The sequence below is a fragment of the Thunnus maccoyii genome, chromosome 18 (assembly GCF_910596095.1).
Source record: "Thunnus maccoyii chromosome 18, fThuMac1.1, whole genome shotgun sequence".
In the NCBI taxonomy this organism is placed as follows: Eukaryota; Metazoa; Chordata; class Actinopteri; order Scombriformes; family Scombridae; genus Thunnus; species Thunnus maccoyii.
The window spans coordinates 16,586,891-16,603,766 of NC_056550.1; the positions used below are offsets into that span (position 1 = coordinate 16,586,891).

The 16,876-nt window shown below is 40.2% G+C and overlaps 1 protein-coding gene across 1 annotated transcript; it reads left to right on the top strand.

Annotated features, from left to right (window-relative positions):
* Positions 1 to 1,079: 1,079 nt before the first annotated feature.
* usp36 (ubiquitin specific peptidase 36) lies at positions 1,080 to 16,755 on the top strand. Its single transcript, XM_042392879.1, has 20 exons — positions 1,080 to 1,213; positions 4,999 to 5,264; positions 5,395 to 5,616; positions 6,565 to 6,675; positions 8,226 to 8,328; positions 8,417 to 8,484; positions 8,854 to 8,924; positions 9,040 to 9,122; positions 9,270 to 9,381; positions 9,476 to 9,616; positions 10,294 to 10,394; positions 10,502 to 10,640; positions 10,758 to 11,120; positions 11,327 to 11,551; positions 11,987 to 12,111; positions 12,231 to 12,926; positions 13,428 to 13,651; positions 13,944 to 14,132; positions 14,281 to 14,396; positions 14,567 to 16,755. The coding sequence occupies exons 2-20, from the start codon at positions 5,012 to 5,014 to the stop codon at positions 14,696 to 14,698; spliced, it is 3,474 nt and encodes a 1,157-aa protein (XP_042248813.1). The 5' UTR covers positions 1,080 to 1,213; positions 4,999 to 5,011; the 3' UTR covers positions 14,699 to 16,755.
* Positions 16,756 to 16,876: the final 121 nt, after the last annotated feature.

Genomic DNA, 16,876 nt, shown 5'->3' on the forward strand with positions numbered 1-16,876 from the left:
GAGCTGCGGTGGAAGTATAGTAACAAAAAAAAGGACTTTGGCACTAAAAAGACTGTAATGTTGAAAGATATCTACTTGATTTGACTAGTTTGGATGGCTGAGGCTTCATATTAGCTTCAGATAAACTTTTACACATTTTTTTGCACAGAAGGAGGCTTGTGGATTTTGGCCCCCATCACTTACAACTGACTGTTGTTTTAAAACAGACTTGAAAAATTGGGAACCAGTCCTCTAAGTGACAAGAGCAGGAAGTATAATTAATATTAATCCAAAGAAATGTAGGGAGAACAAGACCTCATTTTGTTCAGGGGGAAAACAAATCATACAGCAAGCAACAGAATAAAAAATAAATGTAAGTACCATGTATTATTTTCGGTTTATTAAATCAGTACTGAATTGAAACAAGAACCAAGAGTTACTTTGCGACACTACAACAGTAATCTGCTGCCGCCTAGTGGACGTAATAACACATAGACATTCCTCCACGGGCCTCGCAAAATGCACAAAGATGTTGGGCCATCATCAAACATTATAGGAAGTGACAGTTTATTGCAGTGTTACAGCACGGTTTAAAGACATTAATCAAGAATGAAATGCATTGCTACTGCTGCAAGCTACTGTATACCCCCCTCTCTCCCTCCCTCAACCCTACTTTAAATAGACTACGTTACTAGTTTGATAATTAAATGATACTACTTGAAACCGAATACATGGGAGGCGTGACCTAATATGAAATAAATCAGCTGGCATTTTATCCAGAACTTCATATTTGGTCATCAGCATTAGAAATTGACATGAGGGAAGCTATTGAATTGCTAGAGATTTTCATATAAGCAAATGGCAGCCTAATTTGCCTCAGCACATGACGTAAGCCTCACATAAATGTGCAAAACAACAGAGGATGTTTCGGCGCTCTTTGATGTTTCATTAAAATTTGTTAATATGTATCGTGTCCGTTGCATCAATGGTAAACAGCGCTGTCTAGCAGTCACGTGTGCTCTTCTCTCGACAGCGCTACGTCAGTTTAAGCGCTGATTGGTTGAACCTTTGTGCTTACGGCATGACCTGCTCTCCGATTGGCCCTTGATCCCTGCCAGTCATTGTTGTCGCCGCCCTCTGATAATGCAGCATGGGCGAAAATACCAGACTCAAGAGCCACAGCTGAGGAAGCGGACCCCTCTACTGTCAACGATTTTGGACGATTGAACGAAAGGTGAGCTAACAGACCCCTTGTGGATACGTGTGGTTTTAGTAACCGTACATTTCCAGCACGATGTCGGCGAATAAGTAGACAGGATGTGGCGGCTGGAGGGGAATTACTAGCCACCTGGATCGCTGAGATGCTAACCCACATTGCAGCATTGAAGGGAGACTGGAGGCTCTCGCCACGTTAAGTTAGCTCACTGGCTAATTTGCTGCTATTGCTGCCAAGCGTAAAAAGACAGAAAACGAGACAAGTTGCAACAGGAAGACGGCAGCCATTAAAACTCGAAAGGTTTAGATATTAATCGAAGTAACGACGAAGTTTTGTCTCTAAACTTGAGAGCGTTTAGGTCGACATTAAGCTGTGTTGAGGTTAGCAATTTAGCATGTAAGCTATAATGACTGGCCCGAAGAGTTGACTCCAGCTGGTGTACAAAGGCTACCTGGCTGCTGCGTGAGGTTGATAATGATAATTACCGACCAATAATAATGAGAATCGGCGACACCAGGCGGCTAATTGGTTGTTTAACCGAGTTATAACGATGGTGGGATATCAAAAGTGACAGCAATAGCGGTGTTGCGTTCAGGTGCTCCCCCTAATGTCCATCGCTTGACTGAAACAAATCATGAGTGGATAATTGTGATTTGAGGTGCTTATCGGTAATTCTTATTAAAATATTCATAGTATTTGTTTATTGGTTAGTGTTGTCACTGAGATAGTAAGTGCCTTGGCAGCTTAATGCGTTAATTAAATGATTTGTCATAACTATCTTCAAAATATATTGTAATGTCAGAGACTCTCTACCTTCTATATGCAGGCAAGTGGGTTTATCAGAAAACACTCGACATGTTCACTTTGGTTGGTCCCGTCATCACAGCCATCACATTTTCTCCCCACCCTGTCATTTACTGTTGGTGAAAGTCATCACTTTCCTGTATGATCTCTAACGGTATGGACACAACAAACAAATTAACATCAATATTAGGGCTGCAACAAACAACTTTCACTATCGACATATCTGCTCATTGTTTTCTCCATTTATTGTTTTGACAGTAAAATGTCAGAAATTGGTGAAAACTGCCCATCACAATTTCCCAGAGTGATGTCTTCAAATTGATTGCTTTTTCCAACCAACAGCCCAAAGATCATTTACAATGGTTTACGTCCTCACATTTGGAAAGCTGGAAAATTAGTTTAAAAAAAAAAAAAAAAAAAACAACAAAAAAACTTAAATTAATATTATACAAGTAATGTCATTATTTTTCTGCCCTATGTGTGTAGCTACTTTGTCAAGAAATGTTTGCCGAACTGATGGTATTCAAAATGCATTTTACTATTATTGGTTTTAATGCGATGTGCTTATGCACTTCTAAACTTATCAATATTATTTATACTTTGTTGGAAACCTAGCTACATTTTAACTAATGTTTAGCCTGTAATTGTATCATCAGATGTAGGATTTAGGATGATGAATAGAACATTTATACCAGATACATATATATATATATATATATATATATATATATAGATATAGATATATATATATATATATAGATATATAGATATATAGATGGATAATATAAGAGAAGATAACACTTTATTGATAACCATGGGAGAAATTCAGGTGTTACAGCAGCTTAGTGGGAGTCTAAATAAATATACTGTACAATCCAAAAAGTCTCAGACCACTTTCCCAGAATCGGAAAGTGGTCTGAGACTTTTGGACCCCACTGTACATAAAGTGATTTGATTTCCTCATTGGCAGTGATATTGATACATGCACATTGGCAGTAGCTAAGTCCAGCCAGAGGTTTGTCAGACAAAAATGAATAACAGAAGACACAGTCGAGCCAACAGAAATATTTTAAGTTGCAACAGAATATGGAAAAAAAGATTAAACCATCTGCATCAGAAGGTGACATCTTTTGTGATTTCTGAAGTTTGATTCTACTCTCAGATCTCACACCAGGTGCCCGTTAGCCTTCTTTTCATCAAAATATAACAAAAATCCAGACTTGATGTAAGCTGGAGTGACAGTTTAGAGCAGCTGCAAGTCATTATTATTAGTAACACTGATTATTTTCTTGATCACTTGTCTATAAAATGTCAAAATACTGAAAAATGTTATATTTATAATATAATATAAATATAATATTTATCATATTATTCATGTTATAATATTTATAATTTCCTGGAGTCAAATGTGACATCTTTATTTGTCTATATTTGTTCGACTAAGCACAAAAATAATTAAGTTTACTATCATGTAAGACAAATAACATGAAGTCGTCATTTATCAGAAGCTGAGACCAGCAAATATTTGACATTTTTGCTGAAAGAAATGACTAAAACAATTATTTGATTATCAAAATAGTTGATAAATCTTCTGTCTATCAACTAATTGATTATTCAGTCTTTTTTTTTTTGCTTTTTTTTTTTTTGACCACGCACACTACAAGACTATACTGTATCCATGCACATAGCCTCACTAAATATCCATGCATTGCAAAGTTTACTTGTTCTTCGCACAAATAGAATTGTCTTAGCTTACCTATATTTTTGTTTTTTTAAATGCCCGTTACTTCTTCAATGACAATAATCTGAAACAACTCCTATGTTGTGGTGAGTGTATCAACACTGCTGCCAGCTCTAACACTTGAATCACTGCAGTCAGCTGTGTCCCTGTGGGCTGTGTCATTCTTAGTTGTATCAGTATCAGCAGCAAGTGAAGGTCAGCGTGCCCTTGTGCATACAATACATGTTCAGCTCTCCTTCCCTCTTCATGACGTCACTGCCCGCTCTGATGTGCTCGACTCTCGTGGTACTCCATGCCTTTGATGTTGACATCTACATGATGTAATGTTTTCATGTTTTTGGAGGGTTTGTTTAGTTCAGGGCACCTCTGTTACAGTCTCACTAAATTGAGGCAATAGGACACTGAAGAATTGGTTTACTCACTACTCAGTCATCATTGAACGCATTTTGCCAGCCTGCTGCCTTTTGTAGAAAATAACACGTCAGAATTCATTCACTTGGCTGACTCTGGCAGACAGACGGTTGTTGTGGAAATGTGCATACACTGTTATCTACACTGAAATGGTCCTTTTTAGTGCACTCAGCTACACTGTATTTAAAGGGACAGTAGTCAGCCAATGCAAATTTTCACTCACGTTTCAAGCAGCATATGTCATTTATTTGTCAATTAATTTTTTTTGGAACTATGGCTGATAGCCTAGATTAAAAAAATGATGGCATACAGTTAAATTGAAGAAGCATAACATTTGGCAGAATTAAGATAACAACTGATAACAGCAGCTGTTTACACCTTATGTGCTCTAAATATTTGTCCTCTTCCATCTCATTCACTCTCCCCCACCCTATGTTACCAACATCTGACATCTTGCATAACTGTGGGGATAGCTGCCAAGACCCAGCTGGCTCCTCAGATGCACAGTCCTTACAGTATATCTCTATAAGGCCTGCAGAGTATTGTCAGGATATGTGGACTGGAGAGGGACCCACTGAAGCAAAAGCATAAAGGAGCATGAAAAGGCAATTAAGTGATTAGCTGAGATATAAATTAAACATTTATTTGATCAACTGAAGGTTTACTTTTGGTCCTGTGAAGTTCCCAAGGCCAACATACTGACCCTGCAACTGTGAGGAGGTTTTTTTCCCCTTTGGAGAAATTAGATTAATGAGCTTTATTTGTTTTGTACAGCTCCATGTTGGCCTAGTGAAGTGACAGTGTGAATGATTTATGACACTGACACCCGTTCCATCTTTCTCCTCAGTGATGTTTCAACAATGCCAATAGTGGATAAACTCAAGGAGGCATTAAAACCTGGTCGAAAGGAGACGGGCGATGAGGGTGACCTCAACAAATTGTTGGCCTCTTCTGCCAAGAAGGTCCTTTTGCAGAAGATAGAGTTTGAGCCTGCCAGCAAAGGTTTCTCCTATCAACTGGACAGCCTGAAGAACAAGTATGTGATCCTCAATCCCAGGAATGAGGGCGCTACAGGACAGAAGGCTTTAGAGCCTGCCCAAATAAAAAGGCAAGGTAAGCTCTCAAATTGAAGTGAATATTTAGCAGAGTTTGTCATTTTCTATGTTTTGATTTCTTTCCTTTGATACCAGCTCTTAAGCTGCTGTGGCTCTGTATATTACCTTTGACTGCAATCCTCCTTCAGTCTCCGAGAATGTGGTTGGGGGCCAGAGCGATGGGATCCCTGCCCCACAGAAGATGCTCTTTCCAGGGAACAAACTTACCCTTAAATGGGAGCGGGTGTACAGGGTGGGAGCCGGCCTCCACAACCTAGGAAACACCTGCTTCCTCAACTCCACAGTGCAGTGTCTCACCTACACCCCGCCACTTGCCAACTACTTACTCTCAAAGGAGCACAGCCGTGCCTGTGAGTACTTGAACCATGTTCTTTAACACTGGCTGTCTTCAACATTCAAGTGACTGTTACACTGTGTGGACATGTGTGGCCGAAAGTCAACTGTCGAACGCAAGCCAGAGCAGCTGAAGAAGGAAAAACAAAAACAGCTGCTTCAGTTGGCCAGTTTGTTCACACAAGTTTTATTCAAGCTCTAAAACACTCGACAGTCTATGATTTACTGATTTGACCTTTTTAGCAAGCCAAAAAACAAAAACTCATTTTTTAAATTCAGTGCCGTAGGTTAATTTGTAAAACGGTATGCACGCCAAATGAACAAAAAGGCAATGATCATGTTCTGCTTTGGTCCAGACCAAACTGTATGTGCAAACATAGCCTCAGTCAACTTTTAATTTAAGTCTCTTGTTGTTTTATGATATGTGACATGTTGAGATGTCATGGTAAAACCTGTTAAAATGACTGTTGAAGTTGGTTGATAAGTGCTGCAAAGAGCAAAACCTCTTTAATGAATGCTTCACATTAATGCTGTCATGTTAAGAGGTTTGTGTGAGACAAACTATATGTGTACAGCTCATCACTTTCAGTTTTTACCAATTCTCCCTGAAAAATACCTGGATTTAAAAAAAAATCAATCACCTCGACCCCCACAAAGTAGTTAATAATTAATTCCAAATTGTTATTTTTGTGCAATATTCTTTTTTTTTCATTCTGTTTTTTGTTATTCATTGTAAACATCAATACATCACTGCACCTTTTTGTTAAGTATTTCTGCTAATACCATTAGGGTTTTATCTAATTTAATATATGTTTACTCTGTACATGGGTTGTGTTAAATACAAGTCACCATCACTCAGTGATGGACAGTTATGTTTTTTCTGAATCTGACTAGTGACCTTCAGCATGATTGACTTTTCATCAGGTAATGAGTTGATTCCCATGTTGTTGTCTTCTGTGTTTCAGGTCACCAGTCAGGCTTTTGTATGATCTGTATAATGCAGAACCATATCATCCAAGCCTTTGCCAACACAGGCAATGCCATCAAGCCTGTCTCCTTCATCAGAGACCTGAAAAGTAAGACCACCAGCTTCCCCTCAAAACTGTGTGATTGTGTCAGCAGTTTGCACCCGCTTGTTTCAATGTAGGTTGTGTCAGGAATCACAGACACCTGGTTTCTGGTTGAATACTGCCAGAAGCACGATGACGCAACACTGGCCACAATGTCCCATGTGACAATAGCCAGTAACTGCAGTATGTAAGTGGAGCGGCGAGACTGCAGGCTGTGATTGAACACCACGTAGAGGGAAGAGATGAGGTGTGAGTTGCACTTTGACATGAAGAGGTGCTGTGCTATAGTCTCACAGGAACCCTCCCTGCACCCTGTTCCCCTCCCTACCTGCTTGCTACTTCCTTATGTGCTGCTGCAATCATGTCTCCACCTCCTGCGCCTCTTTTTTCTGTCTCTCGCTCCCCCCCTTCATCTCCCCCTCCCTCCCTCCTTTCCCGATGCCCTCTCTGTCTCCTTGTGACTGCGGGCTGAGAGGAGCAGCTTTAGCACAAAAATGTACAGTCCACCTTTTCTCCCTTCTTTTCAACCAGGACTCTGAGATGTACTGAAGGTGTTTTATGGTTTCCTTTACATCCATTTAGCCGGTGGCCTCCCTTGCAGCTAGAAAGTTGCCACCACAGCTAGAAAAATATAAATGCATACAATAAAAATTCAACATCTGTGCTTTTTGCGCAGCCCCCCCTCCCTCCTCCAAAAAATACAAATACAGCAGAATGTCATCACATAAAAATCGAAAGGGCTTACTGCAACTGATCCTGAAATCAGCCCCGGGATCTCACAGCCGGGGACTCGCAAACAAAATAAAACCACAACCCCTCCAATTTTATGCCCACAGATTTCATATCTTCAAGATGTTGTCTCCTTCCTCTCTGTGAAGTGCCCTGAACAGGTCATTAGTGCTTGGTGTCTTATTCCTTTTTTCCACTGAGGGGTGACTCATTGTTGTAAATGTGCAGGGATGCTATGCTGGGAATGTGGTGATGACCACATTATGATTCTACCAGCTTTTACTCTCCCCTTTTTCCATTAGGAAATAACAGTGTAGTCAAAGGGTTTAGAGCAACATTTAGTTCTAATATGAGACTTAGATGAGACATCAGTCTGCTGAAGTCACTAAGTGATGGTAAGCTTTTCATTAGGTCATTGTTGACTTGCGTGTCTGGGATGCATGTGGTGCTAACATTAGAGGGCAGCTGTAAGTACCCATAATAGAGTACTCTTCAACCTTTTAAACACATTAAACAAACTGATTTTAGTTTACAAAACTGCCCGATTGCCACGAATTAGCATCATTAATAGTCAAAACCACATTTTAACCTGCAGGTGTTTATATTTTAAAAACTATTTTATCATAAACAATGAAAATAACCCGTCTTATTACTGTAATTTTAAAAGAACGCACACTTCAATATACTTATGTGTGTTCTTGTCTTAAATCACAAACATCCTTTTTTAATTATGACAGGAGGTTGTGAGGTTATGAATTACTGAGCCACTACTGTGTCGTCTTGCAGAAACCCAGCAGAAAGCTAACGCGCTCTTTTGTCCTCCACAGAAATTGCAAGACATTTTCGCTTCGGGAGCCAAGAGGACGCCCATGAGTTTTTGCGATACACCATCGATGCCATGCAGAAAGCCTGTCTCAATGGCTACCCTAAGTAAGGCTTTATTAGTAAGTGATTGATTAACAAATGGATATGAATGTTGTTTGGATGACCGTCTGGTTTCTTTTCTTCCTCTCCGTAGGCTTGACAGGCAGACCCAGGCCACAACGCTGGTTCACCAGATCTTTGGAGGTTACCTCAGGTCAAGAGGTATTGACTTTGCTCATCCACAAAAATATAGAAAGATTGCTCCTGGAGCTGTGCACTTTTATGAATTTCCACATTTCGCTATAAATTGCGAAAATGGCTTGATGTACTTCAAAGTGAAATTTCATTTATCCTTAAATTTCTTGAATCACAGATGTGAAATGTAGGCCTACGTTTTGAGAAAAATTATAAATGTAGAAGTATTTCCTTTTTAATGTTTGATCTGAGAGTCAGAGGTGATATTTTGAAGTTCCTGATAGTTATACATTTTCAGGAAGTGTAATGACTGCTTGTGTGAAATATCCCACTTACATGACTTTCATTAGAAATACCTTAAAGAGAGTCAAATCGGTTGTGTTTTTTTTCTTGCAGTGAAATGCTCTATTTGTAAAAGTGTGTCGGACACGTATGATCCTTATCTGGACATCGCTGTGGAGATACGAGTACGTTTCACAAGACCTTGATATATCTTATATTACCATGAAAATATTTTATATGCATGTATTTTTTTTTTTTTTTTGTCTCCATTACCAATATTTCTCTGTTCTTGTCTTTCAGCAAGCAGCAAACATTGTGCGAGCCCTGGAACTGTTTGTGAAACCAGACGTATTAAGTGGAGAGAATGCTTACATGTGTGCCAAGTGAGTACCACTCTAGTCTGAAAATGTAACATAAATCATTAACCTGACATAAAATGTTTCAGCTAAAACCTTCAGGGTGTAAAACTTATTTTTATTATTATGTTTATTCACATTGGAGATCTCTTTTTTTTTTTTTCCCCTCTCCAGGTGCAAAAAGAAAGTGCCAGCAACCAAGCGCTTCACAGTCCATCGAACATCTAATGTACTGACCCTTTCACTGAAGAGGTTCGCCAACTTCAGCGGAGGAAAAATAACAAAGGTTAACAAAGAATTCTCACACCATAGGCTGTTTGAAAGAGCTGTCTTACTTGTCAGTGTGTCTGATATTTCTGCTCATCTTTTTCTGTCTTCAGGATGTTGGATACCCAGAATTTCTGAACATCCGCCCCTATATGTCTCAGAGCTCAGGTGATCCTGTTATGTACGGCCTCTATGCTGTTCTGGTGCACTCTGGCTACAGTTGTCACGCTGGCCACTACTACTGCTATGTCAAGGTAAGCTGATACTCGTCCTTTATTTAATTTTATTTATTTCAAAATCTAAGGACTAACACCCTGAGATGAGTTATCTTGTTTTCGAGGGAGTCCTTTCACACAGAAACAGACATTAACAAATCAAATTTAAGATATTATATTACAGAAAATGGCTACAAAAATGAAATGGCTGAGTAACATTTACTTCCGTTATTAGTTACCCTTATTTAGATTACATGTTTATTTTTTTGTAACAAATGTTTTTTCTAATATTATGTATGACATCAGTTGCATAATTTTGTGCCTAAATTTTATATATATATTTATTATTATTATTATTTATTTTATTTTTATTTTTTTAAGTCAATCTCTAAAGATAATTGTAGGTTTTAGGGTATGCAATATGGATAAAATCTTCTATCACACTATTTGTAAATTTATATCACAATATCAGTAAAATAATATATATTTTAATTAAATACCTAGAAAAGTTAAAGCACTGTGTTACATTGACGCAACAGTCCTGCTCATTGCCTACTACAGCCAGTATTAAAAAGATGGCTACCTTGGTATTTTATTTTCTTATATTGTAGCTGTAAATAATAATGTTAAATACATTTCACAGGTAATTACCGTATAAGCTGTTGTGGACCTCTTGCTTTATTTTTAAACTTTATCTCTTCTTTGTTTTCTCGTAGGCGAGCAACGGTCAATGGTACCAAATGAATGATTCAATGGTGCACTCTAGTAATATCAAAGTGGTCTTGAACCAGCAGGCTTATGTGCTTTTCTACCTGAGGTAAGACACTGTGCAGTGCTGCAAGAGATCAAAAACAGTGTTGTCTGTTCCTCCTGGATATATAATTAAATAAAGCATCTGAAGAGTCTTTGTTTGTATATTAAAAGGATCCCTGAAACCAAGAAGAATGCGGATGGGCAGACCACCAAGCAGGGGATGTTGCATTCTGGGAAGAACAGTGTGTCGTCTGAACAGATCAAGAGGGCCAACCTGAACGGACCTCTCTCCTCCCCGCAGGTCACAAAGGTGCGAGATATACCAACTTCAAACATCTTCTAAAATATTAACAGACATGCTTAGTTTTACGTCTTGGAACATTTTGATAAAATGTATTTTTAATACAAGTCAAACGCCTCTCGACAGAAACTTGAGCCTGCACAACTGCGTAAGATCCAGTCCATGGATGGTGGTCTGGGCCTGCCCGTTTCCAGGAACGGAGTGAGCTCTCAGCCGCAGCCCAGATTGTCCAATTGGACATCGTCCTCCAATGGACCACCTAAGCTGCCAGGTGGACCTACGGTTATCGAGGAGCCTTTCAAGAAGCTGAAGAAGCCCTCCCCCCAGAGCCAAGCGCAGTCACGCAGCAGCACTCCTACCCCATCTAATAACGGGGTCAGCAGGACGGAGGGAGATAAAAAGCAAGGTGGCGAGGGCAGAGGCATGGCAGCGTCTACCTCATTCAAGTCTTTGTCTGACTCTTCCTCTGCCGACACCACTGACTCAAAGGTAATGTTTGCCGTGAAAAAGCAAACACAAATCTCACAAATCAAATTTAGATTATAGTCGTCAGTACAAACCTAAAGTATGTAAAATGTGCTACCAGTTTATACGATGCTATAGATGTTTTTTATGAAATTCAAGGATCCATTTCTGGCCAAGAGTGGCTACACAGAAGCGTAACCACAGCCTATGATTGCCTTTGTATCGGCCAGGACTCCATGGGTCCTAAAAGTGCTCCAGTAGGAGAGACTCCCTCCACCCCTCGGAAAGGCTCCAATGGCCTGGCGTCTCCAGCCAAGAGTGTAGAGCGCTCTCAGAGCACAGAGGAGCAGAAGATGGCGAAAATGAAACCCCCAACCCTCAACAACATCACATCTGAAGCCACCAGCACCATGTCACCTCCACCTGCCAAGAAACTGGCCCTGTCAGCCAAGAAGGTGAACTTTATTCCCATCCTCAACTTTCAGCACCACTTCCTGTCTTAGTGCAAGCTCATGATACCTTGGTTTCCTGTTGCCCCACTCCACACTGCTATCCCAAATTCGACCATTTATTTCAATAAATTGTTTAGGAGACTTTCTAGTTTGTTTTCTGCTGTATGTAATGAGTTATTTCTCCAGCGTGCCTGTCTAATCAACCACATAGTAGCACTTGTTTAGAGTTTGTCTTCTTTTTCTTTAGTTTGTTCTTTTTTTCTAACCATTTCTAATTCTTCTCTGCCATACCCTTTCCTCTTTGTTTTCCCTCCCTCCATCTTTTCCTGCCATCCTTTAAATCGTCCCCTTCCTTATTTGATTCTCTTCCTTATTTTTGTCACATTCATGGCTATTTTCTTTAGACCACCAAGTTTTTATTTATGTCGATAACTGCAGGCTCGCAGCCGGAGTCCGAGCAGCATTGATGCTCTGCCCCCTTTGCCACGCCAGCTGTCCAGAGACCCCACGCATCAAAATCAACTTAACCCCCTCACCTTTGCCTCATCTACTCACACTCACAGGTAGGAAGTAGTGAACTGCATATCGTATCACAAATACGCTGGAAACCCAATTGTCCATCAGAATAACAGCATTAAAGTGACCCAGTCAGTCCAGATGTATTGTCTTCTCCTTTCCACAGAGCTGGTCCATTCCATTCACCTAAAGTCCAGTCATCGCCTTTTGCCCACTTAAGTGGATCTTTCAAACAGCAGAGCCCTCAGAAACAGTCCATTCTCTCTACACTGCAAAAGCCAAACGCCAGCCTTTCTCTTAAAACCAACGGGCTTCACAGTCCCGGCCCAAAGAGCCCCAAGTCTTCCAACAACCTCAGCTCAGTGGTCCAAGAACCAGACCTCAACAGCCCTCCAGCTCAAAAGGTCAACCAAAAGAAGAAGAAGAAAAAGAAGCGGCGCCATTCTGAGATGGAGGGTGACGCAGAGGCAGCCACATCCCCAGCTACGGTGACACAGTCCAATCACGTGGAATCAGCTAGCGAAAAGAAGAGGAAGAAGAAAAAGAAAAAGCGAAAGAGGGAGAACGAGGACGGAGAGAAGGTGAAGGAGAGAGAGTGTGTCCCATCTCATCTGGACACATCGAACCAGGAGGAGGATTGGTGTCAGGGCGGGATGTGGAGTCTAACATCCCATCCAGATGCTGAACAGTCAAAAGAAAAGCCTCAGTTAGCTGCCACAACCTCATCGCAGTGTGAGTCAAATCAGGAAGAACACAGAAGGGACTCTGTTTTGTTGAAGAAGAAGAAGAAGAAAAAGAAAAAGAAGATGCAACTGGATGAGGCTCTGCAGGACACAACTTCAGCACGCTCTGCAGCAGAAAGGTGGGTTGAAGTTTGGTTCATTTAGTTGCATATTCTTTGTTTTTTTGTGTTGTTGTTGTTTCCCTGTAAGAGTACACATCCAATGTTCTTCATTTCTGTTCACAAAGTGTTGCCTGGAGTTAATTTGAGCTCATAATTTAGAAAAACACAGGCGCATAACTTTGTTTCCATAGCAACCAGCTGGCTCTTTCATCGTACTGTGCTTATGTCCAACTCATAGACACTTCTAGAAACTTCCACAATGCAGCCAGCGTGCTGCATACTGACTTCATGAAAAAAATAAGTACTCCTCTACCTGTACATTTCCTACTTTCATTCATTGTTAATGTGTGTTATTTATTAGTCAGCTCTGTATTAAAGTGCTGACATTACCAATCATTCTTAAAAAGGTAAAGTGCAAGCAAAGCACGGGCTTGTACCTTTCATCTATGAGCAAACACACAAACACCTGTTGGCAATGAGCACAATATTAACCTGTATACATTTACTTTGTCCCAACAGGAGTTCTGAGTTGAAGGCCGCAGTTGTTCAGAACGACACGGGAGATTTGATAATGATGAAAAAGAAATTAAAGATGAAGAAGAAGAGGCTAAAAGAAGAGGTGAGACAGTGGGAGGAGAGCAGGCGATGCTCAGACGGGAAGAACGACGAGCCTGAAGCAGCAGCGGAGCCCCCTTCCAAAAAGAACACGGCAGAAAACGCCAAAATAAGCAAACAAAGCACAGGTATGCCAGCATGGACTTGCATGCACACACAGTACATGCAAACGTGTATTCATGCTTTGCAATCCGCAGTGTGAAATGGGCGATCTTGTTGCCTCAGCAAGTCAGAATGTACAATGTTTTTTCTGTGTATTGATTAGAGACTTTTGCTGAAAATCTCTGCACCACAGTGCCTCAGCCTTTCATTCGAGTGACCAGTCATAACACCATTATGCTGCAAGAGTACGACTCATTACATTTTGAGAACGCCAAATTTAATCTGTTTTATCTATGGACTTGTTTTTTCTAAATCCAGCCACAGTGGTAGTGTGGGACAGCCAAGTGAAGGACGGCTACAAGCGAAAACAGGCGCCAGCGGCTGATGAAAGCGCACCAGGAGACACCCCGATTCGAGCTGCTCCTGTAGCCTGGGACGGGAAAAAGACAAGTGGTGTAGTAGAGGAGCTGCTTAGAAACTCTACAGATAAGGCTTACGGAGCCAATGGTGAGACAAAGAGTGATGTGTACATTTGAGCCATTGTATGACAGTATATTGATTTGATAGTTTGTAGCAAACAATGTTGATATTTAAGATTTTTGGCAGGGCTACAGTTTTTATATGCATTTTATAGGTTTTTGTCTGTGTTATCTAGTCCTCAGTTGGGATGGAGAGGTCTCTGCTATTAGTAGAGATGCCATTGAGGATGTCCGCCATGCCAAGTGTGATACTGTGATCGATGAGTGGGATGAAGACTTTGACAGGGGAAAGGTGAGGGGGGGGGGGAAGCAATCTTATGTATAATGTGTTTTTTTTTGTTTGGTTTTTTTTTTGCAAAATCACAATGCTTTCTAGATATTAAAGCACAAATTAGTTGCCTAATTGTAAGCCATACACTGTCCCTTTTTCCTCATTATTCTCTGTTTTTTACTAATAAACAGGTGAAGAAAATGAAAAACTATAAAAGAGAAAAGTGGAGAAGTGGGAGCAGCATCTTCCAGAAGATCCAGGACAGACGGAACAAGTGGTCTGTAACACCCGGAGGGAAGAGAGTTTTTGGAGTCCGTCGCTGAGAGTCCAGATTGCTGTTGAGGTCATGCTGGCTGGAAATCGAGACAACAATACTGTATACCAAACTTCTGTACTTTTTTTTTTTTTTCCCTTTTCTTTTTTACCTCTCTGTTCTGTGTTCAGTTCAGACCCAAATTCCTCAATAATATATGAGCCAAAAGCAGCACAGCAGACTGCATCAACAGCCTATCGGATATCCCCTTGAATCTAAATTTTAAACTAACTAACATGAAATGTTGTCTTTAGGCTTCAGTAACATTGGCCAGCGGGATTTATATCCCCTTTTAATCCAGTGGCTCAAACTTTTCTATGCATGCAGTATTTAACAGAACCCGCTTACACCTCAGTGTCACATGAATTCATTGGTGGCATCCTTTGAGCCTTGGTTATTGCCCCAAAAAATCCTGAGCATCTATGAAATTGAATACAGTTAACCATATTTGTAATCGGTTGCTTAAAAAAATGGAAAGTATACCTGCAACACTTTGGCTGTTAAAAAAAGTGACCTTTTTTCTCTTGAAAGTAATCTATACCAAATTGCAAAGATCCAGAATTATGTACTCATTAAAATGTACTTTATTTTAGATTTCTATATAATTTTCTTTATACCTTTTTAATCTGCCGTTGTTTTATTTTGCTGCAGTGTCTGTGCCATGTGGCTTGTTTTTTTGAGGACCAAAGTTTGGCTGCATTGTTGGTAAAATTAAAGGTTTAAAATTGCTACCACTTTCTAAATATGCATGTCCAAATTGGTCCAGAAATTTACCAAGCTTCCTTTTGTTTTTAGTTCTGCTGTTTTGGGTATGTACCATATTTTGCTAACAAAATTCACTTTATTTCAGATTTAATGTTGATACATTTTAGACCACAAAAGAGTGCCGATTGGAAACAGTTTGTTTGTGGAAGCGTTGACATCGACGAGCTACATCATATCTGTGTGTTTACCTAGACGTTATTGTTTTTCTGATGGAGTAGAGGTTGGGGTTGTTGGAGGACCTCAGACGAGAGCAGTTGTTTTCTACTGTGCAGCTATTTACTCTGTAGCTCATCTCATCAGTCTTTCGTTCAGAAGCCTTCTGTCTGGAGATTTGAGCTTTTCATTCTCTGTAACAAACCTCACCACAAACTTGTTCTTCACCAATGTACTGAAATAAAAGGGTTAAATTTTCTACTTCAGGCACTGTGTTAGAATGGGACAGCCACATGCTAATAATTTCTTTTCCCTTGTATCTTATATCTCTATGCAATTTTCTGACTGTCATGCTGGTCACCTAGAAACTGGGCTAAGACTCAGGAACCCAGACATCCTGTATCCTATCTCCATCTCTGATCAGACTCCACTCCCCTGTTCCATATCCGACCAGTCCCTCCCCCCTGGACCACCATTTTGCACCCTGTGCATCCTGTAGAAACTGTTTTATACAAGTATTTCAGGTGTGGAAACCATGGGATCATCTCGCACCCAATCCGGGCGCAGATGAGTAGAGAAATCAACGTCACGATAACAAAATGCTTCGCCAGTGTAGAAGACTGTACAGTCCATCTTGTGCTACCCGTGTTTCCCTCCAACGCTGTAAAGATTTGCCCATGCATTTCTTTTCATTCTAGAGATGTTGCCTTGAATTTGGCTATAAAAAAGTATAGGATTTAATGTTATAAATATATAATTTAAAGAAGACAAGACTCAGATCTTTAATGTGCTACTAATACTCGGATCAGTTGGTGGATGTTAACTTGAGAATTTATTTGCAAATGTGTTTGTTCATTTGTGTATAAGAGAGTTGTCTGTTTTCATGCAAGACCTTCCCTATGTCACTGTAGTGTGTACAGTACAAGAGAGGCTGCTGCAGTCTAAATTCCATAGGATGTGATTGTCGGCTGTGAAATCGACATAGGGTGTGACTCTCAAAACTGACAGAGGAACATTTACTGGTGTGAATGGACGGTCCACATGTTTGCACCACCTTTTCTGACCAGGGAAGAGACCTTTCATAATGAAAGTGGCTCTTACCACACTATAGTAAACTTTAAAGGTGCAATAAAGTTGTGACTTTTGTGAGATGGTTGTTGGTGTTTATTTATTTATTTATTTATTTCTTCTTCAGTACTTCTGCTGGCTTTTTTCCGTTTTTTGAAGTTAGACAGCACGCAATTATGATGGCAGAATGCAGTGAAGAAAA

Excerpts from the sequence above, each read along its gene's own strand:
- usp36 (XM_042392879.1), top strand. The coding sequence starts at position 5,012 with ATGCCAATAGTGGATAAACTCAAGGAGGCATTAAAACCTGGTCGAAAG. Across the intron at positions 8,485-8,853 it reads AGGTTACCTCAGGTCAAGAG|TGAAATGCTCTATTTGTAAA; the intron begins GTATTGACTTTG and ends TTTTTCTTGCAG. Across the intron at positions 11,552-11,986 it reads TGGCCCTGTCAGCCAAGAAG|GCTCGCAGCCGGAGTCCGAG; the intron begins GTGAACTTTATT and ends CGATAACTGCAG.